The sequence below is a fragment of the Neophocaena asiaeorientalis genome, unplaced genomic scaffold, assembly GCF_003031525.2.
Source record: "Neophocaena asiaeorientalis asiaeorientalis breed wild unplaced genomic scaffold, Neophocaena_asiaeorientalis_V1.1 scaffold692, whole genome shotgun sequence".
Classification (NCBI taxonomy): Eukaryota; Metazoa; Chordata; class Mammalia; order Artiodactyla; family Phocoenidae; genus Neophocaena; species Neophocaena asiaeorientalis.
The window spans coordinates 524,800-547,635 of NW_020172814.1; the positions used below are offsets into that span (position 1 = coordinate 524,800).

A 22,836-nucleotide genomic window follows, 5' to 3' on the forward strand; every position below is an offset into this window, starting at 1 on the left:
TCCTCCCTCCTTTCCCAGGGCTATGCTGAGGTACCTGCTCTGATGTAACTTGGTAAGAAATGCAGGGTACCATGCAGGCTCCCAGGAGAATGTCACTGAGTGATGGAGGTGCTTCTGTCTGTTCGGTGCTGTTGCTTTGTTGTGATCCTCAGGCCTGTGATTGTCACGAAAGCCAGAGGCAAGCCAAGACCAGACTTGACAAGATGCTGCCCTTTCCTCTGGATGAGCATTTCATCCATTTCAGCAAGGGGCAGATGTCTGTTACAAACTCTGAAGTTTCTTAGAGGGCTAAGTAAAATTCTGGAAGTCTAGGTCAGGTGTAAGGCATAAGCGGCGTTGTAGAGAAGCAGACTAGGACCAATGACGGGGAGTGAGAAGAAAAAGAAGAAAACAAATAACCATCCATTGGGGAGAAGGACAGAGACCTGTCTCCAGTCCTGTCTCCTGAGACCCTGGTTGTCAACCATTTGCTTCTTTCCTTCTTATTTTAAAATGCATTTCTTTCTTTCTTTCTTTCCTTTCCATATATTAATTGGTTTGAAAACCAAAAAGTATAAAACACTACACACTGAAATTCTCTCTCCTATCCTATTCCCCATCCACCTAGTCTCCTTCCTGCTCTGCCTGGAGAGCCTAGTTTCTTTCTTTTATATGTATCCTTCCAGAGTTGCTTTAGGCATCCTTACACTCAAGTGAATACAAGTATAGATTCTCACTTTGCCATTCATTTCTTCATCCATTTATCTCCTCTCTCACATCCTCATTTTATTTCCTTTTATTCTACCCACAGTAATTCTTTGTTGGAGCTTCTTTTTGAGGAGAAAGGTCAGTGCCATTTGTTTTACTTATACCTGATGCCCTGAACAGATTCACATGTGTGCTTATCTTTTTCCCACAGATGAAGTGGAGAGTGAGAAATGGTACCTATCTACAGACTTTCCATCAACAACCATCAAGACAGAGCCAATCACGGACGAGCCGCCCTCAGGACTAGTTCCGTCTGTCACTCTGACCATCACTGCCATCTCTACCCCTTTTGAAAAGGAGGAACCCCCTCTGGAAATGAACGCTGGGGTATACTCATTTTTCCTCCATGTAAACAGATTGGATCAAAAGATACGGATCCTCATTCTCCAATAAGGCATTTAATCTTTTTGGAGCTAGTGGTTGTATATGTTTAAAGATATATAACTATATATGTATGTATGTATGTAAAAATGTATTTATGTATATATCTAGGATATGTTGATTTGGTGTCAGCGTTGCTTACATCACTTCCTTTAAAGGCATTTCCAGAAAAATTGGTAGCAAGTCTCATTTCATTTTTTCTATGATTGCTATTACAAAATTTTAAAAATACATAGATATCCATGGGGAAAAAAGATTCTCCCTGGAACTGATTTTTAAGCCGGTGGAAAGGGAGTGGTTATGATGATGACGTGATCCATGGCTTTCTGTGCCGTGGCAATAGGGAATGCTAGTTCCTGTGTAGTGCTCAGTTACCCTGACTTAATTCAGGGATCTCCCACCTACCAATTCCTAATGTATTCCCCGTGGAAAACGTAAGAAATCTGGAATTTCTTCCTTGCTCAGTTCCACACCTACGGCAAGTAGGATTTAGTTTTACTCCACCTTCTCTTTGGGTATTTCAGTGTCTGGTGATGGACCAGAGTCATACTTGTACATCTTCTTCCAGATATTGGAATCCAGTCCTAACTTTCCTTAAGTTCAAAGTCACAGGTTATAAACAATGACTCTGCTGACCATCTTTAAGTCAGATCTCCTCTGAGCGAGGTATAGTGGTCCACCTGTTCAGGAAAAGGTAGCACAGCAGTGGTGGGGCCACTAAGGCTTTGCTGAGAACCCACTCCTGTGCTCTTACCTTCCATCCGTGTGGAAGATGAGGGATTGTGGACAGAGCACCTCTGCACTGCCCTCTAGAATTCCCTTCTCAATAGCTACCTGAGTCTGTTAATCAGACTAGGCTTCTGGAGTCTGTATAAGTCTCCTTGCTCCATGAGATTTTAGTTCAGTTCATGTTCATGCATGTCACTGAGAAAGGGCAGGGTCATGGCCTTGCTCCCCATGCATGGGCCAGATACCTTTCCTCCTTCCTGTACTCAGTGTTTCATGGTTAGTTGCTGTCAGTTGTCAGGAACCTGGAGAGAATGGATGCAGCTGGGTTCACACAGTTCCTACCGCAGGACACACTGCTGGAGGCCATGACCCTTAAAAATGTACCAGACTATTTTGTGATAAAAGGCCTTTATAGTCCATAAAAACAATAGAAAGAAAGCACTGATAAGTGAGCCCTGGATTTTTTTTTTTTTGGCTGTACCATGAGGCTTGTGGGATCTCAGTTCCCCAACCAGGGATTGAACCCAGGCCACAGCAGTGAAAGTGCTGAGTCCTAACCACTGGACCACCAGGGAGCTCCCTAGCCCTGGGTTCTTAATTTTAGAATTCTGAGGGTTCCATCACCTGTATTGCCAGGTTTGGCAATGAGGGAAAGGTTAAGGACTAAAACACCTCCCTGTCCAAGAAGCAGCCTGCACTCAGCCGGGCCTCGCCAGCCCCAGAGAAGCAGGGCTGTCCTGGGAGGAAGACACAGATGACAAATAACTCCCTGGGGTGTTTCTTCAGATTTGTTATTGGTTTTTAAAAACTGTGTTTGAAATTCTTCCTTTAGGTTGATTCCTCGTGCCAGACAGTTATTCCTAAGATTAAGCTGGAGCCTCATGAAGTGGATCAGTTCCTAAACTTCTCTCCTAAGGAAGGTCTGTCCACTCTCTCCTTTGGGTTAACAGATGTGGGTGCACCGTCTAAAGAGATGGGGAATGTGCGAGATAGTGCTGGGCTTGATTGTACCAAAGGCAGAACTTGCTTTATGAAATAGCTCCGTTCTCGATTGTAAATACAAACTTTGAAAGCTAAGTTTTTCCAGCTAAATCTTTAACTTTTACTCCTAGGCAGGGTGACTTTTCAGCATGTTCGTAGACTGCTGTGACTTGGGTGCTGACAAGGGGACAAGGGAACCGCTGCCCTCAAGCCATCGTGTGGATAAAACCCAGCTCCCTGTCCTGGAGTGATGATCAGTAGAGGCAAATAGGCACATATCCACAAAGGCACCTGGCCTACTTACAACAAACAATTCTAGTTTAAACCCTCTGTGAAGTGAATTCACGGTTTATCTGTCTGACCAATTCAATGTTTTTAAATGTTGATTTCAGATGACAGTTGTTGCAAGGAGCCTCCTTTGTTCCTGCATCCTACTGGGCTTCTTGCCATCCTTTTAGAGTTAAGTAGTGTCACACTTGGGGTTATCACACTTTCACTTTCTTCTTTCTCTGTGTCAGTCTTTTTCTTGTCCTGTGTGAAGCCCATAGTCAGGAATCCTGAACGTAGACCCCTAAGTCTCACGGAGTCTAGGAAGCTCTCTTGGCATTTTTTTATTCTTTTCTTTCTTTCTTTTTTTTTTTCTTTTGGCTGTGTTGGGTCTTTGTTGCTGCGCGCAGGCTTCAGGAGTTGCGGCGAGTGGGGGCTACTCTTTGTTGCGGTGCGTGGACTTCTCATTGCGGTGGCTTCTCTTGCTGGGGAGCACGGGCTCTAGGCGCACGGGCTTCAGTAGTTGTGGCACTTGGGCTCAGTAGTTGTGGCACACAGGCTTAATTGCTCCGTGGCATGTGGGATCTTCCCGGGCCAGGGCTTGAACCCGTGTCCCCAGCATTGGCAGGTGGATTCTTAACCACTGTGCCACCAGGGAAGTCCCTCTCAGCCTTTTTAATTGAGTTACTTTGCACAGATCCTGCTCTTAATTCTGTGCCTTCAGACACACCATCCCCTCCCTTTTTATTTATACTTTTGGCACAAGGTTATAAGGGTAGCTCATTGGTGTGGTCGACAAATAGGAAATTAGTATATGCACTTGTCATGGGAAGGGTATCCGCGCTATGGTGTAGATGTAATGAGCAGATGTTACATAGTGGCAGTGCTCAGGGAAACAAAGTCTACCTTCATTCCACCAGAAACATACTCAGGACTTGATCTGTGACAACTTAATCAAGGTTGGCATTTACCCTTTATCATCAGTAAAGAAAGGATTCTGTTTTTAAAGTTAGAAATACTGACTAAAATCCATATTGAGACAGTATTTCTTTTCACTGAGTGATATGTTTTAGTGCCTTTCAGCTTTATATACTGCTCCAAAGTAATTCCTTTCATTTTTGTGACACCGGTTACAACTATCACATGCATCTTGCTTTTAAATCTATGTTGCAATATGCTTCAGAAAATGTCACAACTGTACCAGTGAACCCCCTAGTGGCTTTGGAATCTGGGATCACTGGAGGAGAAACATTTCAAGGGTAAAGTAAATGGCCGTCCTTCCTCATTATCCTAGATGTACAGAGAGGAGGAAATTAAATATCCTTGAATGCAACAGGGCTTCTAGGCAAAGTAGCCAGTTGTCCCCAGCCCTGTCAGTAAGTAATCCAAGAGCAACATTTCAAGTGATATTTAGAAATACGATACTGAGGCACCTGTGGCCAGGGCAGTAGCTCTTAATAATTAAGTAAGAGGAGATTCGAGTTTGCTTCACTTTTCCTGCCATGCCATTTTCATTTTTTGTGGAGCACCTTCTGCTTGGAAAAGGGAGAAAGGTATTAGAATAATTAGGGCTGTGCCTAGTGAAAGGGACAAGTGAGCTCTGGTATTCTTGGTTAGTTCTCCAGACTAACCACATGGCAGACAGCGGGAGCCCCTGTTAGGTTTGGCCACTCCTGGGTTTTGTTTTGTTTTGGTTTTGGTTTGCTTGTTTGTTTGTTTACCATGGTTAAAAGATAAGCATTGTTAAAAGATAAACTCTAAAAAATTAAAATTTTAAGAGCTTATTTGAGCAAAACTTAATTACATTCTGCAGCACCAAACCAGTTACAAGTTTCCACCGACAGGAGCTGGGGGGAGACTTTTATAAAGAAAAGGTAGAAGCAAAGTAAGGAAAATTATAATTTTTTTTAATTAAATTTTTTATTTTATTTTTGGCTGCGTTGGGTCTTTGTTGCTGCGCGCAAGCTTTTCTCTAGTTACGGCAAGCGGGGGCTACTCTTCATTGCTGCGCAGGCTTCTCTCTGTGGTGGGTTCTCTTGTTGCGGAGCATGGGTTCTAGGCGCGCACGCTTCAGTAGTTGTGGCACGCGGGCTCAGTAGTTGTGGCTCATGGGCTGTAGAGCGCAGGCTCAGTAGTTGTGGCGCATGGGCTTAGTTGCTCCGCGGCATGTGGGATCTTCCCGGACCAGGGCTCGAACCCGTGTCCCCTGCATTGGCAGGTGGATTCTTAACCACTGCACCACGAGGAAAGCCCAAAGTAAGGAAATCATTGATTGGATATAACTTAAAGCCAAGTTGGTTGTTTGTGACTGGTTGTCCTAGGTTTCAGTCTGGTAACCTTGAAGCATTTAGAGGCTTAGATTTTGGTTTGCCTATGTAGGGCCACCAGAGCACTGGAGCCACCCCAGTCTGATGGCTTCCTTGCTTAATTCATCTGACACCACAGAGTGCCATAGTTCGTCATGGCATTGGGAAAAACTTGGTTAATGCGCTTGGGACTCCTTCCTAGGTGAGCACATAAGTTTAAGGTGCATACCTACCCTCCTTAGCTGCCTGGAAGTGGTGGCAGAAGAGTTGGCAGTGGAGATGCATAGGACTGTTTTAGAATATTCTTTAGCTTTCAGAGTGCCCATGGACTCTAAAAAACCAGGGAGCTCTTGGGCGGAGAGGCATCTAGTGAAAAGCAGTATGTTAGAAAGAGAAAAGAGATGGGTTAGAGAAAGAGAGAGAGAGAACGAAAGTGTGCTGTGAATGGGAGTGGGCGCGGGGCGTGGCAGAGAGAGACACATCACCTGTGGTTACCTAGGATATTCAGGTGTCTCAGTGGGCGAGAGAGCTGTCTGGTTGCAGCTTGTCACCTCCAAAGGCAGCTGTGGGGGAATCCTTTCTCTTGGGTGAGTAGCTGTGTGTCAGAAAGTCTCTTCCCATTCACAGTACATCGGGCAGGAGACCGAGGCCTTTCCATGGCCCCGAGCTGTTCTCTGGCCGAGGAAGGCCAGGTGTGTATGAGGCCTCCAGGCTCCTTGCCCAGTTCAGAGCCGCTGCACTCAGGGCTCTGTTGTCCTGGGGGCTCCAGGAGGGGTGTGGAGTGAAAGGTTTACCCAAGGGTCATGTTCCTTGGCTCAGTAACAGCAGCTGGCTGTCAAGGTATTTCAGCACAACGTGAAGATTTGCAGGTCAGAAACAGAGTGAGACCCCAAAGCTCGTTTGTCAGGTTGAACTCCAGAGTGGATTCCTCCCTCGGCAACCCATCCCTCCTGCCCTGGAGATGCCAGATTAGCACCGGCTAAGGCTCAAAGGCCCCGGCAGAGGGTGTGGGTGTCTCCCTGAGGACAGGTGAAGGATGCTTAGATGCTGGAGGACTTTGTGGGAGACACCCCTCCCCCAATTTGTCTTCCAATGCCTACCTGTCTATCCACAGATGGATTGGGTATTATCTGAATCAAGAATGCCTGGCATCTGGCCTATGGGCCCTACCATGCACATTCCTCCAGAAACAAATGAGCTTTTCTCAAACACTCATGGGGCTCCCTGCTTTTGCTATTAAAAAAAAAAAAAAAAGATCCTAATACATTAACATGGTTTACAAGTCAAACTATGGAAACTATATTAAATGAACAGAGGGAAGGTTATGCCAGCACTGTCCCTACTTACTGTAATTTCCCCACCCCATTACGTCATAATTTTATTAGTTTCTTATATACCTTCCAGAGTTTCTTTACGAAGATACGAGCAAATGGGGGTCTGTATTCTCTTTCTCTCCTTTTTCATACAAAAGGAGGGCTACTTTATACACTGTTTTGCGCCTTGATTTATTCCGCTCCTCTATAGGCTGAGACCAGCAGACAATACCGTCATATCTACTGAAACCCTCATTGACCAAAGTAAAACTGAAAAACCTAATCCAAAAATGTATCCCAAATAAAGCCTGAAAATCAAGCCAAGAGCACCTGCCATGAGGCCATATCAAGGACTGCGGACTTGGAACCCAATAATGCAACCTTTCAAATTTTTTGAAAGAAACACTCTTAAAATTTAACCTTAATAGTAATACATTTTGGAGGCCTTTCCATATCCCTCATTCTTTTGTTCAGCTGTCCTGAGTTCTGCTGTAGGGATGTTGAATGTTGAACTGCCCCAAGTCCTGCTCTGTTGCCCCCTGATGGATGCAATCCGTTCTTTTCCCCTCAGCCTCCGTGGACCACCTGCACTTACCGCCCACCCCTCCCAGCAGCCACAGCAGCGACTCAGAGGGCAGCCTGAGCCCCAGCCCGCGCCTGCACCCCTTTGGCCTGCCGCAGACCCACAGCCCCGCCAGGGCCCCAGTGCGGGCCCCCTCGGCACTTGCCAGCTCCCCACTCCTCACCGCACCGCACGTGAGTGTCCCCTGCATCCCTGCACCCCCATCCCCCATTCTGTCACTCGGACCTTCACCCAGCGTGCATACCATTCGGAGCCTGTAGGAAGTTTTAGGTCTAACTGCTGAAGCAGGGGAATGACAGTCTTAAAGAACATTTTCTAAGAACTGCCTGTGACCTCATCATGCTAACACATTCTCTTCCTTTCCTGTGCACACTTCCAGTTTTTATTCACATTTCTTTTTTATAGCTACAAACATGAGGAATAAAAATGGGTTGTTATTCTTCTCGAAATTGTATCACAAATATTTATCATCAATTTAGGTGGTCTTTATGACCTATGATAGGAAATAATTTATTTTTTAAATAAGCAATCTTTGATGAACTGAAAAATTGCTCTGAGAGTAAATGCGTTGTCTAAAGCTCAAAAATATAATTTAACCCTTTTTGCCTGTGGTGCAACTCTTAACCCAGTGACTCAGGATGGAAATCATGAGTCAACATTCATCCCTCACATATATAATTTTTCCAAATAAAAATTAGGGGTAGGGCTTCCTTGGTGGCACAGTGGTTAAGAATCCGCCTGCCAATGCAGGGGACACGGGTTCGAGCCCTGGTCCGGGAAGATCCCTCATGCGGCGGAGCAACTAAGCCCATGTGCCACAACTACTGAGCCTGTGCTCTAGAGCCCACAAGCCACAACTGCTGAGCCTGTGTGCCACAACTACTGAAACCCACATGCCTAGAGCCTGTGCTCTGCAACAAGAGAAGCCACCACAATGACACACCACAATGAAGAGTAGCCCCTGCTCACCGCAACTAGAGAAAGCCCACGTGCAGCAAAGAAGACCCAACACAGCCAAAAATAAAATAAAATAAATAAATAAAATAAAATTTAAAAAAATTTAGGGTTAGATAATTAACTTCTCATTGTTCTGAATAGTCGATTGATTTCTATGAGGATTTAAAAATTAGTCAGCCTTACTGAATTTATAATGTCACATAGAGCAAATTTGAATGAAATGAGTTATTTAAAAATTCTTAGAATAATCATGTATTAATTAACGTAATTTTGAAAATTTGAGTTCAGTCTGTGTCAGAAACTCAGAAAGTTCTAGATCTGTGGCCACCTTCTTATATATCACTATTACCGAGGGCCAGGGAATTAACTCTTTCCACTCCACCTTTGCCTTCTCTCCTCTAACCCTTCACTCCTTTGATTACTGAAATAGTGTCCATCCCATGGATTTGTGGGTCCTACCACAATTAATCCATTCCACGTGGTCATGGAGGAAATCCTTCCCATATCATACACTGGCTCAGCATCTGTGTTGTTTCCCTGTTATCTGTTGGCATCAAGCCCTCATACCTCTGCTGGGTACAAACACCCTCCTATGTGCCCAACCTGCCGCTGCTTCCAGAACTCCTCACTCCCTCTACGCAGAGTGGCTTCTTCAGTTACTTTTTACAATACTGCCTTTGTTGTAATGCCCTCCTCTGTGTAAATCACCCCCTTTCTTTCAGGAAGCCCAATTCAAGCCTTATCTGCTACCCTAAGCCTTCCCTTATCACACAAACTCACATAAGCGTTCTCCTTCTTCATATTTTTAATGTACCTTGAGTGAATATTACAGTCTAGCATTTAATTGCTCTCATTCTTTCACGTGTTTCAATTTAGTCTCGGTCTCGATCATTAGCTACTTAAGAGACAGAGTTCGTTTTGATTCTTCCGTGCATCTAATGTGGAGCTAATATGCAGTAGGTACTCCATTTATTTGACTAATTATAAACACATTGTCCTAATATGGATGAAATTAGATGAGCTACAGTTCTCATCTCCACTGATGATGGAGAGTCTGGGACTGACCAGTGACTTTCATGGAACATGCCTGCAGGTGTGTCCCTAGGAGCCCTGGCCCCTTAGCTGGAAGTAGAGGTCGAGAAGCAACTCCTAGTGTTTAGAGAGCATCTTGCCAAATGGCATCTTTAGGAGAACAACAAAACTTTCCGCAAACAGAGTTCCAAGTGAATCCTTCATCACTCTGAGGACAGGAAATCTCTAGGGACGTGGGAAATGAATTGTCTCCTTTAATTTTGTTGTTTTAGCCAGCAGGGTACTTTCTGGGAAATAATGGGTGGAGGTTTCTTTACCCTTTCCCTTATAATCCTTGGGTTGTAACACTCACACGAGTGTCTTTGCATTTTTGCTTCCACTTCAAAGTGCCCGTTTCTCACCAAAAGAGATGGGCCTCCTTTTCCCTTAGCCATTGGCAAGACATCCTAACAGACCCTCCTCACCCCTCAGGAGGTGTTTCTCCGGCACGCCCGGCTTTTCCTCTTTGACCCTTTTCTGCTCCTTGGTCTGCACAGAAGCTGCAGGGATCAGGCCCCCTGGTCCTGACGGAGGAAGAGAAGAGAACCCTGATCGCCGAGGGCTATCCCATCCCCACCAAGTTGCCCCTGACAAAATCAGAGGAGAAGGCCCTGAAGAAAATCCGGAGGAAAATCAAGAACAAGGTGAGCCCTTCAAATGCAAGCACTTCTGTGAGCAGAGACAGTGAGCAAACCCGGCCAGCATGCCCACCCTCCCTTCCCGGTGGCCAACACTGGCCCGTCCCGTGGTGGGGACCAAGGCTTGCCCCTGTCTTCCCCCAGACCTCCCCATACATCTTCTGGTCAGTGGGCCTCCAGGTCGGGCGTGCACACTCTGTGGTGCCTAAGATGGCCCATACAGGGGCAGGAAGAAACTAGTAGAACTCCCATTAACATTTTGAAAAAATCTCAGCCTTTAAAATTTGTTTTATTAGATACACAATATTTCCCTCTAGTAGGCATGTGTATAATTTATAAATGAATAAATATAAATGTATTATGGGTGCTTGCTTAATTTTTTTTCTTGATAGAGGTTTTTGATAAAAAATTCTGCAGACCACTGTTCTATACCTGGGTCCAGCAGTCTCCTAGTCCTAGGCCCCTACAGTGGGGATCAGGGGTGCAGAGGCCCTGGGGCATGGCTAGGGCATGGGCAGAGCAGGAGGGAGGGGACAAAGAGAGAGGAAGGAAAGAGTTTAGAGTTAAAATTTTTCGTCCATGTGCAGAACCGCCAGGGAATTTTTATACGACTAACCCCAACTGGCTTATATTATGTATTATAGTTGAGCCAACTAGGTCCACAGAATTGAAATCATTTATCTAAGACCATACAGATGGTTTGTGACCCACATGTTCCACTCTGACTCCTGGACCACTGTCCTTCTCACTGGGGACCTAGTGTTGGAAAGTAGATGAGAACATCAGCTGGTTGAAAGCAGGGAGGACAGAAGAGGTGATTAGTAGATGAGCCAGTGGGTTAAACAAATGGGAAGTGGCCACAAAAGTGAGCAGGGCTTTTGTGATTTCTTTGCTCATGGCCTCTTGTCATACTGGTTTACTGAGATAGCTGGAACATAATCCTTTTTTCTCCCCTTCCATTGCAGATTTCTGCCCAGGAAAGTAGGAGGAAGAAGAAGGAATACATGGACAGTTTGGAGAAAAAGTAAGCCTCCTGCCAAAGTGGTTGTGTGTATTGAGCAATTCATGTAGAGGAATGTAAGTGTGGGGGGGGCCCTGCTTTCTATGAGAAGGGGGTTCAATTTCTTGGTCTGGACCCCGGCAAAGGCCGTTGGCTTATCAGCTATGTTTTGCCTGCCACCTAGTGGTTTTTAGAGGGGAAAGCTTATAGATCTGGCAGGTGATAAAAAGTACATTCAGTCTTAGTAGGCATTTGTACCGCACGGTTTCCAGCCAAGGGTCCTTAAGTCCCTGAAGACTTCCTTTCAAATAAGTACAAATGCTAACCTTCATGCATATTCCTGGACTCCTCAGAGGAGAGGCGCTAATTAATCAATTCCTGTTGGCCACATCCCTCGCACGCTAGAGAAAGCAACAGGGGATGAAGTAAGTAAAGCAGGTTGGCGTTCTTTTTTTTCTGTCCACTATAATTTGTGTCATAGGTGAGTGACTTTTCACAAAAACACTTGAAGGCACCTTTTGCTCTTCTGAATAGCCTGGAATATCAGGAGGGCTGTTAGAAAAACGTAAATTAAATACAATTTTGTATTAGCCCTAGAAAATAGTTCCCATCTGGCAAACTAATACCATTGGAATGAGTACCGGGACCTAGAAATGAATCTTTATGTGTGTCTGGTGAGAAGAGCAGTTGGTGGATCCTGGCTGGTTCTTGAAGTTCCTACTGAAAGTCAGTGTTTCTTCCTCCTGATTTAGGTGTTGGTAATATAGCATTAAGCAGTCTCATTCTGTTTGTTATTGTCTGTAGGTATCCAGGGTCAAGATGTTTCGATGAAAATCTCTTTATTGCCTCTTTGGGGCATGCCTGCTCCGGCACCTGGATTCCTTGTCTTGAGGTCCCGGGTTCTTGTCCTTCACTCTCCCCCTGCCCCAAGCCCCTGGGCTTCCTGTCAGCCCTTCAGGTCAAGAGTACAGCCAGCAGCATCCAGACCCTGTAGCATAGAGGGAGAATTGTGATGGACATTGAGAGCCATAGGGAAGAGTCGAGACAAATCAAGGTTGGAACACCCTAAAAGAAGTTTATGTTTTGTACCACCCCTATTCATTTTCCATTACTGAGGCACTGGTTACCCATCTCTCTCTCTCTTTTTTCTTTTGTCTACTCACCCTTTTCCCCAACTCAGGTTGGCCAAGTTCTCTCCCTCACCTCCCTAGAGTAGCTGCTTCCCTGTCTTTTTTTTTTTTTTGCGGTACGCGGGCCTCTCACTGTTGCGGCCTCTCCCGTTGTGGAGCACAGGCTCCAGTCGCGCAGGCTCAGCAGCCATGGCTCACGGGCCCAGCCGCTCCGCGGCACGTGGGATCCTCCCGGACCGGGGCACAAACCCACGTCCCCCGCATCGGTAGGCGGACTCTCAACCACTGTGCAACCAGGGAAGCCCTTCCCTGTCTTTTTTCTCTCAACCCCACCTGCCTCCATCCTAGCTCCTGGCTTAGTGTTTGCTCCCCTGATAAAAAACTAAGTTTATTTTTCTCTCTCTCTCTCCTCTGTAGGGTGGAGTCTTGTTCAACGGAGAACTCCGAGCTCCGGAAGAAGGTGGAGGTTCTGGAGAACACCAACAGGTGAGGGTCCCTGGCGTGAGGAACCGACACAACTGCCTGATGGAAGGTGGGGAAAGAGGGGGAGATCCAGGGCCAGAGCTGGGAGGAAAAGGGAGGGGATGACATTGAAAGGATGGTTGTGTCGGGATGCTCAGGATGGTCGCACTTCTCTCACCTGCACGCACACACACACACACACACATGCATGTCCTTTACTTTTCCTAAAATACGTGGGATTGATGAAGAGGCTGATTCTGATAAGGGCTATGATGAGGGGGTTAAGGAAGAGGCTTGGAAAAGAATAAGGTCAATGAATCCGATTCTCCTGAAAATGACATCAGACTTAAGAGGTGGACAAAGAGGGCCTGACCACTTTTTGGTCACCCAGTTTGAGTAATAAATGGTGTTTTTTAGTAAAAAAAATGGAGAGAAAACCAAGTTTGTTTTTTTAATTACTGTTTTTAAAAGTTAATTAATTAATTACATTTTAAGCCCATTTTGCAAAATAACTATAGGATAGTTCCTCTAGCACCTCCTGTGCCAGGTACTCTTTTCAGCACTTTATGGATATTAATTCATTTAACCTTCTAATGGCCCTATGAGCTGGTCCTATTACTATCCCCATTATATAAAGGAGGTCCTGAGACTCAGAAAGGTTAGGTGACGCAGGTCACGCAGTAAATGCTAGAAGGCTGCATTTGAAGGCAGGCAATCTGGTCCTGGAGCCTCGATGTAGGAGAAGCATACTGAGCTTTACCCAGAGTCATACGCAAGAGAAAGGGGTTAAGGTATAGGGCTGAGAAATGGCGGTTGGGGAGTTTCATCGTGTGTGTGTGTGTGTGTGTGTGTGTGTGTGTGTGTGTGTGTGTGCGCGCGCGCTCACGGAGCCTACCTATGCTTTGAAAATTAAAGTGTTCATTAGTCAAGGGATCCTGTTGCCCTTAGTTGTTATAGATCTGACAATCCAAGCAGAGAAAAATTGACTTTTAGGTAAGCAAAATTTTAATTCATCATTTTAAGGCTTAGCACTAATGCCTAGTAACAATTTTGCAAATGTTAAGGGATCAGGGTAAATCTATTTGCGTGTCATTTCATAATAACTTGAAATTTGGCTCCCATTTCCTAAATCTTCATGGTCTGTTGCTCAAACAGCAGGCTAATCTAGTCATAAGGTAAAAATACAATCAGTAGGAAAAGTGGACATTGTGACCCCGCTGGGTTTCCCTGCATTTCTGGGAATGTGTGGTCATATAGCAAGTCAAGGGCAATCACCTCTAGTGCTCTGTGGACAAACAGCAGAAGTAAGTAAATGTCACCAGCTCCATGTGGTATCACCTTGATCCCCTGAGGCAAAGGAGCTGGTTTCCAGTACGACTTCAGGTTTCCGGTTTCATGGTTGCCTTTGGCCATTAGTCTCCTGAGGCTTCCTCTCTTCTTATCTCCACCTTTACTCCTGCCAGAGTGGTTCTCAGGGTCCTGAACCCCACCAGTGTCTGTATCCATCTCGTTAGCATCCTGAGCTGATAGTGTTCCCACCCCCCTGTCCTAGCACTTGCTGTTGCAGAAGTCCTGTGTTCATGAAGGGGACAAATCCAGGTCATGAATTGGTGAACAGGGGAAGAGGAATCCGTCCAACGTAACCGTGGAGTTTGGTCCAGGTTGGGTCTAGTCTAGGGGTTCTGGGTGTCATGTCTATACAAAGCCACACGGGGGCAGCAGAGGCACAAAGAGCAGTGGGTGCTTGCGATGAGACGGCGTCGCTGACACCTTTCCTGGGAAAAAGGGTCTCTCCTCCCCTCTCCAGGCTGACCCTGCTCTATCATATTTTTCTAAACTTAAAAAGAAAAAAGCCCACACATGTAATATATGCCCATTGTATAAAAAATTAGAAAATGCAGTTTAAAAAGGGAAAAAATTACAATCTTTTCACCTAGAGAGATGTTTACATTTTGGAATTTTTATGTATATGTATTTATATTGTACATCTTCCTCTGTTAAGAGCCATTTCCATTTAACAAAAAACACTGGGTATATATTTTCATTTCAGTAAATCTATTTCTACAGAATCCTATTTCTTTCAGATTTTGATAAAGAGCTGTCATCTGAGGAGTACTGACCTAAAGCACATCTGATTCTATGTAACAGCGGTCCGTGTTTTGCAGTTGTTTTTTATGTTTTACGATAATGGCCACAGCCTTTTTATTACGCTATTGGTTATTGTGCAATGTGAGTTGTGGGAGCACATGCATATCTGAGCTTGGGGTCAGCATATCCGGCGTTCTTCCCTGAGAGCCAGCGGTGGTTTTCCTTCTGTTTTCTTCACTGACTGTGGAAGGTTCTCCCAGCCATTCAGCCTGCTGGAACCCCGACTGAGAAAGCCGTCTATCTTATGCCACTGGTGCTCTGCTTGTCCCTGGACTGTAGGAGCCTCCACTGTGGTTCCCCCAGAGGCCCAAGTGCCGTCTCTTCCCTCTTCCACACTTACCTCTCCTGGTAGACAACCTTTTATGGTGGAAATGGTTGCTACTTGATTAACCTGCAGTCTTCCCACAGGTAGTCTGATGAGGGAGTTCCTAGAGTCATAATCTCTCAGTCCAGCAGCTTTTAGTGTGCTGTGGCTTGAGAAGTCAGGGAAGAAAAGCAGAGCCACTCTTGTTCACATAAGGAAGGGCCTTCCTTGCCCCCGACTTCCTCTTCTCCCTTCTTCTTCTGTTCCTGCCAAGGGCTTCCCCTCGCCAGAGGACACTGCGGTAGCCAGAGTGACTGTAACATGAACCGTGGCAATCTCTTGCCCTAAACCAGTCAGGAGGAGTTGGTGTTTTGGGCCCGTGGTAAGGGGAGGTTTTCAGACCCTTTATTCGTCACACTGTGTGAGTGACCCAGTGTTTGAACTAAGTACAGGGTAGGGCCCAGTGAACACACACCTGTGTTTGTGTCCTGTTCGTGCTTCTTGTATTAGCGTCCTTTGGAGGTAGCTGGGCAGAGGTAGAAATGGCTGTGAGAAGTGGACAGGACCCTGGGTCACCAGAAGTGGGGTGGGAGACCTTGTGTGCCGTTGTTTCATTTGGCACGATGTAGCGGGAAAGGCGAGTGGGTACGTGGACCAAAATAAAGACAAATTATACCTCTTTACATTTTACCACTTCTGTGCTCCCCGCATGAGGGACTTTCCATCTATCCAGATGAGAATGAGCCCTCAGATTCCAAATCAATCCCAACTCTTCGGTTAGTACTCGCCCCAGCATCAGCCATTTAGCATGCTCTTGGCTTCTAGGCAAAAAAGCCCCTTTTATCTGAGCTCAGGAAGCTGGAAGAGGATGGAGACAGGAGAGGAGACTCCTGCAGCCTCACCCCAGGAGCCTAAGAGCAGCCGAAGCAGTGGGAAGGCACCTTCACACTTCTTTGCTAAGGCGATCCGCGAATCGCATGCCACCAGGAAATGTGTGAGCTGAGAGCGAGTGGTCTCCCAGGGGGCCCTGCTTCCTGTGCTCAGTCAGGATATACATTTGCACTTGCAAAGTCCAGGCGAGGCCGTGTGTGGCACCGGAGGGTCTTCCTGGCCTTCCTTGCTTATCATTCGCCTCTCCGAGCTGCATGTCTCATTCTTGAGAGACCCTGTCTTTCCCCCACTTTCTAGCCTTTTCTTCTGCACAAGTGATGCACATCTACTGCCCAGCCCATCCATTTTAGGTGTTTGTGGCCCAGTTTGCTCCATTCATTTTTAATTTTGCCCTCGTGCTGTTGGCTGTAAGGCTGAGAGCCACTATCCCTCTCCTCAGCCCTGATTTGTAGACTTATAGGAGCTTAGACTTGAAATGTACTTTAGACATCTCATTTAACTGTTAATCACTTCCTTTTACAGAAGCGGAAACTGAGGGCTGATGAGGTTAAGATCATCCATTTAGAGGTAGGACAGGGACTAGAATTCAGCCACTTACTTTCTCAACTGGACCTGCCCTCGGTCTCTTTTGCCGCTGTTGTGCTCTCTCTCCAAGGACTGCTGCCTTTCCCAGCACGGGGTTAACCATAGTTCCAAACAAGAGGGCCCAGCTTGGGATCTGTGTTTTAGGGGGCCCTGCTCTAGCTTTCCCCTAGCCACGCTCCTCCCCATGGGATGAGAAGTCAGCAGGAACAAGGTGATATATCTGTCTGGAGCGCTAACCTGGCCTTGGAGGGAGCTCGACATAGCAGGTGTCGGAGGTGCCCATGGGCAGTGTTTGCCTGGCTTGGGGTAGGTGGGGTAAGGAGAAACCTTAGGATGTATGACATGTATGGGATGTGGGCCTCGTTGGTATTCTTTCTCCAAACCTCACAGAAGGTGAGGGATGTGCTTGTCCTGTCTGTGTTGTTATCAGAAACAAGAATTCATTAGTTTTCCTCTTTGACCTTCCTCTTAGCTATAGTCCTCCTCTCTGTCTCTACTTTTCTTGTTTTTTAAAATCTACATATGGGGCTTCCCTGGTGGCGCAGTGGTTGGGAGTCCGCCTGCCGACTCAGGGGACACGGGTTTGTGCCCCGGTCCGGGAAGATCCCACATGCCGCGGAGTGGCTGGGCCCGTGAGCCGTGGCCGCTGAGCCTGTGCGTCCGGAGCCTGTGCTCTGCAACGGGAGGGGCCACAACGGTGAGAGGCCCACATACCGCAAAAAAAAAAAAAAAAATCTACATATGATTCCTGATGGAGGTCTTTCCAGCCAAGCCCACTGGGCTCTGACTGTGCTCTCCTCATTTGTTTAGATGCACAGCTGTGTCCATTTGCACCAGTTTTGTCTGTCGGCTTCCTCCTCACTGTTGTGTCTTCCACATGTGAAGTCTTCTCCTCAACTGACTGTAATTAGAGGGTCCCTCTTTCCTGCTGTGCACAGAGAGGCTGTTAGAGTGCTCAGGAATGACCCACGTCCAGGAATGACCCTCTGTAGACCTTTGTCTTGGTTTAAATCACTTTTCGTTTCTCCATTATCTCTAACTTCTAGTTGTGGGAAGAGTATAAGCTTTCTTTTCAGTTGAAAATGTTACAAACTTCAAAGGATCGTTGGATACTAGACTAAGTTTCCCAGAGAGTTTACAAAGGCATTTTAGTAGGATTCCATGGTAAAGTTAGACATTCCTTAGCCCCAGAAAACATTCTAGAACTCTCTCTTTCTTGTGTTCCTGGGTGAGTAGGTGATAGAATATTTCAGAAGTGCCCTCTGGTCCCTGAAAAATAAACCTCCTTATAATGTAGCAATTACACAGCAAGAGAAAGGAGATAATTTGTATTTTTAAAAATTTAGGCCAGAGCCCCATGAGCAACTTTCAAAACTTAAGTGAAAGATCATAAATAAATGAGTATTTATTCAAAGTTTAGGATTTTAGCAGAATGTAATTATCTTTTGTATAAGAGTTTGCACTTTAGTATTTAAAAGTCTTTGAGGTAGTTCAAGAGTCTCCTTAAATATTGTTATGCAATGTTTTGAATTATTATTAACATTATATCCTACCACCTCCCCACCCTCTGCCTGAGGATTTTGAGGTAGGTGTTTCAGCTTTTTTTTTTAAATTTTATTTATTTATTTGTTTGTTTGGCTGCGTTGGGTCTTTGTTGCTGCGCGCGGCCTTTCTCTAGTTGCGGTGAGCGGGGGCTACTCTTCGTTGCGGTGCACGGGTTTCTCATTGCGGTGGCTTCTCTTGTTGTGGAGCACGGGCTCTAGGCACGTGGGCTTCAGTAGTTGTGGCTCACGGGCTCAGTTGTTGTGGCTCACAGGCTCAGTAGTTGTGGCCCACGGGCTCTAGAGCGCAGGCTCAGTAGTTGTGGCGTATGGGCTTAGTTGCTCCGGGCATGTGGGATCTTCCTGGACCAGGGCTCGAACCCGTGTCCCCTGCATTGGCAAGTGGACTCTTAACCACTGCACCACCAGGAATGTCCCTGTTTTTGACACCTCTCTCCTAACCCTCCGATCTTGTACACTAATTCTAGAAGACTGGGGTGGGTGGGGAGGGGTTCAGGTGGGGTTTTGGTTCGAAAGGACATGGATGTCTGCCTCTTCCATCATGAAGCCACCTAATGTTCACTCATATAATTTTTTTGCATGTGTGCGCTAGATAAGTAGCACTTAGACTTTTTTGATCATATTGTTTTACATGTTGTGTAGTGACCCAGACACACCACACGTACATATACATCACATTCATAACTAATATGAATGTTTCACAAATGAATACTTATTTACTATGTGTGATGCCCTCAGATATTGTGTGTTCTATTTGATTCTGTTTCATTAAATACACCAGTCACACCCCAGCTGCTTTCACAACCCACGAATGGTTCATGATTTGGAATTTAGAACTTACTGCTTTAAGTAGTTTCATAAGTAAAAAAAAGTTCCTTCATTCCTGTGGGAGGCTGATTCACCCAGAGGGTGATTTACTTACGCACACAAATGTGCACACATGCATTATAGCCCAGCTAGTTCCATTTCTGAGTAAGGCGTGTTACAGGATTTGATGGAAGTTGTGTTTATAGAGAGGACCTGGTTTGAAGCTCCTGGCACAGCAAGTAATTGGGAACCACCAGTTTATTATTTTTCCTGGGTCCTAGTTTCTGACTCCAGTGGGAAATTAGGTACTAGAATGTTCAAAGTATAAGATGCAGTAACTGTATCACTAGCTTGTTCTCTCTCGCTCCCTCCACACACCAACCCCTGCTGTTTCCGTTCAATAACAGAAACATAAGAAAACAAAATTAAACCAAATACAAGAAAACACACGAGGCTGTTGATGCATTTCCCAGTTTTTATAAGATTGTGTCTCACACTGCCGGCTACTTTTGAATGTTTTGCCCAATTTCCTTTGATGTGCCTCCCAAGATACAGGGTGATGCTTTATTTTGGGCAAGGCTGGCAGCTGTCTCTAACTGCTCTTTTACTAGGAGCTGTATGAGGACAGCCATAAGGTTTATTTTTACATCTCACCACAGGACAAAATCCACATTTTCAATCAAGTGTTGGACCCTCCAATTTAACAAATTGTGAGAAATGTCTTGGCCCAGATAAACGTCTCTCTAAATTAAGACCTTGCTCCCGGAAGCCCAAGAATTCATTAAGCCATAATTAGCCATGATCACTGATGATTTAGCATACAGTAATAAAGGAGAAGTTTAAACTGAGTTCTGAACGTACTGTTGGAAAGAGAGTCTGTCCTATGATTGACTTTTTATAGCTTTAGTTTTAAAATAATTCTTCCATTTCATCTGTTGGCTGCCTTTTCTCCAGCCGGCCCTTTATGCAAACAGGGTAACAGCTGTCATCCAAGCTCCCAATGCTTCATGCCGTGGCATCTATCCCAATGGCATCAGGGAAGGTACCACATCATCTCAGACCAACATATCAGTTGTGAGATTCCAGGCTTTCCTGTAAGGAGACTCATCTGTCATCAGTGGAAAGAAATAGCAAGCACTCTGCAAAGGTGTATTTGTTTCAGCAAACCCAGAGTTACCCCAGAAGCGGATTCTCTCATTATTCTGTTAGCTGGTGAGGTCAAGAGAATTAACTTTGACTAAGTGCCTGAACTCAGGACTTAAGGAAAGTGATTAAAAACCATGGTACTGAGATCTAAATTCAGATTTCTCTTCCTGGGAGCTTATCGCCGTGTTCTGGTGAATATTACTGACTTAGTAATCCTGAAGCCATCTCATCAGCTCTGTTGGTGTCCAGTGGAGGGACAGGTCTTATAGCTTCCATTTTCCTAAACAAAGCTCAGGTTTGACTTCCTGACACTTGACGTGGGCTAAGGAATACCTCTTATTCCTTTATCCATCATTTGCATTTTATTTTGGTATATCCAGAGATCTGCCAGGAAATGTTTATTTTACCCTATTGCTTTTATTTGTATCAGATCACTGAAACTTTGTTAGTATATATCTCACTGCCATCAGATTCACTGTGGCCCTTCTGTCTGCAGTTTGGTCACTGTAATCTTTTCTTATTTAATGGTGGACACATCTCTTGGTTGTGCAGTTGTCAATGTGATGCTTTTTTTTTTTTGGCTGCACTGTGCGGCTTGCAGGATCTTAGTTCCCTGACCAGGGATCAAACCCGGGCCTCGGCAGTGAAAGCACCGAGTCCTAACCACTGGACCACCAGGGAATTCCCTCATTAAGATGTTAATGTCACTGGATTTAAGAAAAATCTACTTAACTAAGAAATCTTTTGATCATTAATTTTATTAGGTTATAGGTTTGGGTACCATGGTGTGCTGAATTGGAAAGCACGTGAGCTATGGAGTCAGATAGGTTTGGGTTTACATCTTAGGTCTTCTAGTTACTGGTTACATGTCTTTGAAACCTTTACATAGTATCTCAGTATATGAAGTTCTAGAACTCAGCCAGTGGACACTCAATCACTAATAATTTTCTTTCCTTATGACAAAAATGAGTGTTTCAGGACTTCCCTGGTGGCGCAATGGTTGAGAGTCCGCCTGCCGATGCAGGGCACCACGGGTTCGTGCCTCGGTCCGGGAAGATCCCACATGCCTCAGAGTGGCTGGGCCCGTGAGCCATGGCCGCTGAGCCTGCGCGTCCCAAGCCTGTGCTCCACAACGGGAGAGGCCACGACAGTGAGAGGCCTGCATACCGCAAAAAAAAAGAAAAAAAGAATGTTTCTGTTTTATGAATGTCTATGAATTTCCCAAACTTTATCACATCATGGAAATCTATTTAGATATTGGGGAATGGATGAGTTAACCTGCTTTCCTTGGGTGAAATCTCTCTGTTGCTGATGGATGGGGCCTTCAGAGTGTCATCATTCCCACGAGTTCACCTTTGCTAATCCGAGTAGGAGAAGCAGCAGGAAACAGCGCATTATAAATCACTGTTGCTTTCCACCAAAATTTCAAACTGAAAAATCTATTTTGAACTACATGTTTGCTCATCTTAAAGAGTTGGATTATAAACTGTTAGAAATCAGGGGCCATTAAACAAACATTTTCATTTGCGGTGGATTCAGAATATAATTGTCTTTGAGTTTGGAAAGGATGTGCTGATGAATGCCGAGTAAAGCGCCACACGACTAGTAAAGATACAGCCCTTACTGCTCGCCCAGCCAGACTTAGATGGCCCTTCCTCCAAACTGATAGCACTTCACACCTATAGCTGGGGTTCCCAACTTGAGCCTAAGGCACTATACCATTGGGGTTTAGGTGTGTCTGGCCTGTCAGAGGTCTGTCTTCAGAACAGACTGTGGAGCCTCCTGGGAGACTGTTCATCCTAGGGAAGGGGTCCCAGGCCTTGTGATCACAATCAGAAATTGGAAGGGAGGAGTGATTCTGAGTATTGTGTGGAATTGTTTTCTCAGTGGTTCATGCTCTGAAGACTGGACAAAGGGCAGGGATTGGGCAGGGAGGAGGTGCAGGAAGGTTGTGGGTAAATGGGGACTGTTGGTAAAAATGGAAATGGCGATTTCGCTTTAAAAACACCTTAAGAGTTTGGAGCAAAAGTAAATGGCTGTGGTAACATCTGGAAATCTGCTGTCTAATGGAAGCCTGGTTAGAGGAATGTCCTCCACCAACTCTTCCATGCACAGAGCACAGCTGAGCTTCAACACCTAATGGAGCTGCCAGCGCCGGCAGCAGGGTGCCCCGTGGGAGTTGAGGTGCCCATCAGAACTGGCAGCCAGCATTACAGACGTGGCTCTTCAGCAGGCCACCAAGGAAACAGTGAGGCCCCTTTCTGTAGTTTAGCTGGTAACAAAGACCCTGTTGACTGGCACCACAGGAGAAGGCCAGAATATGAGAGAAAAGGTTTGTGCCACACGGTCAAGCGTAGGTCTTACCTATGGCTCACCTGTGTATCTTCCCCACGAGTTCCAGAAATACAGCAGGGAGAACCCAAAGAGGGCTTTGGGGCTGGCATTACAGGATGTTGTCAATAAAATGTGTGCCACTGCCCACTAGATCTCAGCTCTGCCAGAAGGAACGCTTACCCAGGAAGTGGGTCTGTCACTCAGCTCTTAGCTTTGACAGGGCAGCCGTGCAAGCCAGTAAGAATGGGGCGCTCTTGGGAGGTCCTGGGAGAAGAAAGTGTGATGGGGAAAAACACTTGCTGCATCATACGATCATTTAACTGCAAACTTCTAATTTTTTTCCATCTTTACTGAGGTGTAATCAACAAGTAAAATTGTGAGATATTTAAAGTGTGCAACGTGATGAGTTGATACATGTATACATTGTGAAAGGATTCTTCACATCAAGTTAATGACCTATTTACCTTATTTTTATTTTTTGGTAAACACATTTA

At 45.5% G+C, this 22,836-nt stretch overlaps 1 protein-coding gene and 1 non-coding gene across 4 annotated transcripts in view; one reads left to right on the forward strand and one right to left on the reverse strand.

Moving 5' to 3' along the window:
• Positions 1-22,836, forward strand: part of CREB3L2 (cAMP responsive element binding protein 3 like 2) — a 117,451-nt gene that overhangs the window by 82,954 nt on the left and 11,661 nt on the right. For all 3 annotated transcript variants that reach the window (XR_003002804.1, XR_003002803.1, XM_024741648.1), the window contains exons 3-8: positions 899-1,074; positions 2,690-2,777; positions 7,296-7,480; positions 9,833-9,979; positions 10,939-10,997; positions 12,521-12,589. Coding sequence is in view for 1 of the 3 variants with exons in the window: in XM_024741648.1 (XP_024597416.1) it covers positions 899-1,074; positions 2,690-2,777; positions 7,296-7,480; positions 9,833-9,979; positions 10,939-10,997; positions 12,521-12,589 (724 nt within the window). In the remaining 2 variants the exon portion in view is untranslated. The remainder of the gene's footprint in view (positions 1-898; positions 1,075-2,689; positions 2,778-7,295; positions 7,481-9,832; positions 9,980-10,938; positions 10,998-12,520; positions 12,590-22,836) is intronic.
• Positions 2,361-2,432, reverse strand: TRNAE-UUC (transfer RNA glutamic acid (anticodon UUC)). The gene has a single exon. It is a non-coding gene; the product is annotated as a tRNA-Glu (tRNA).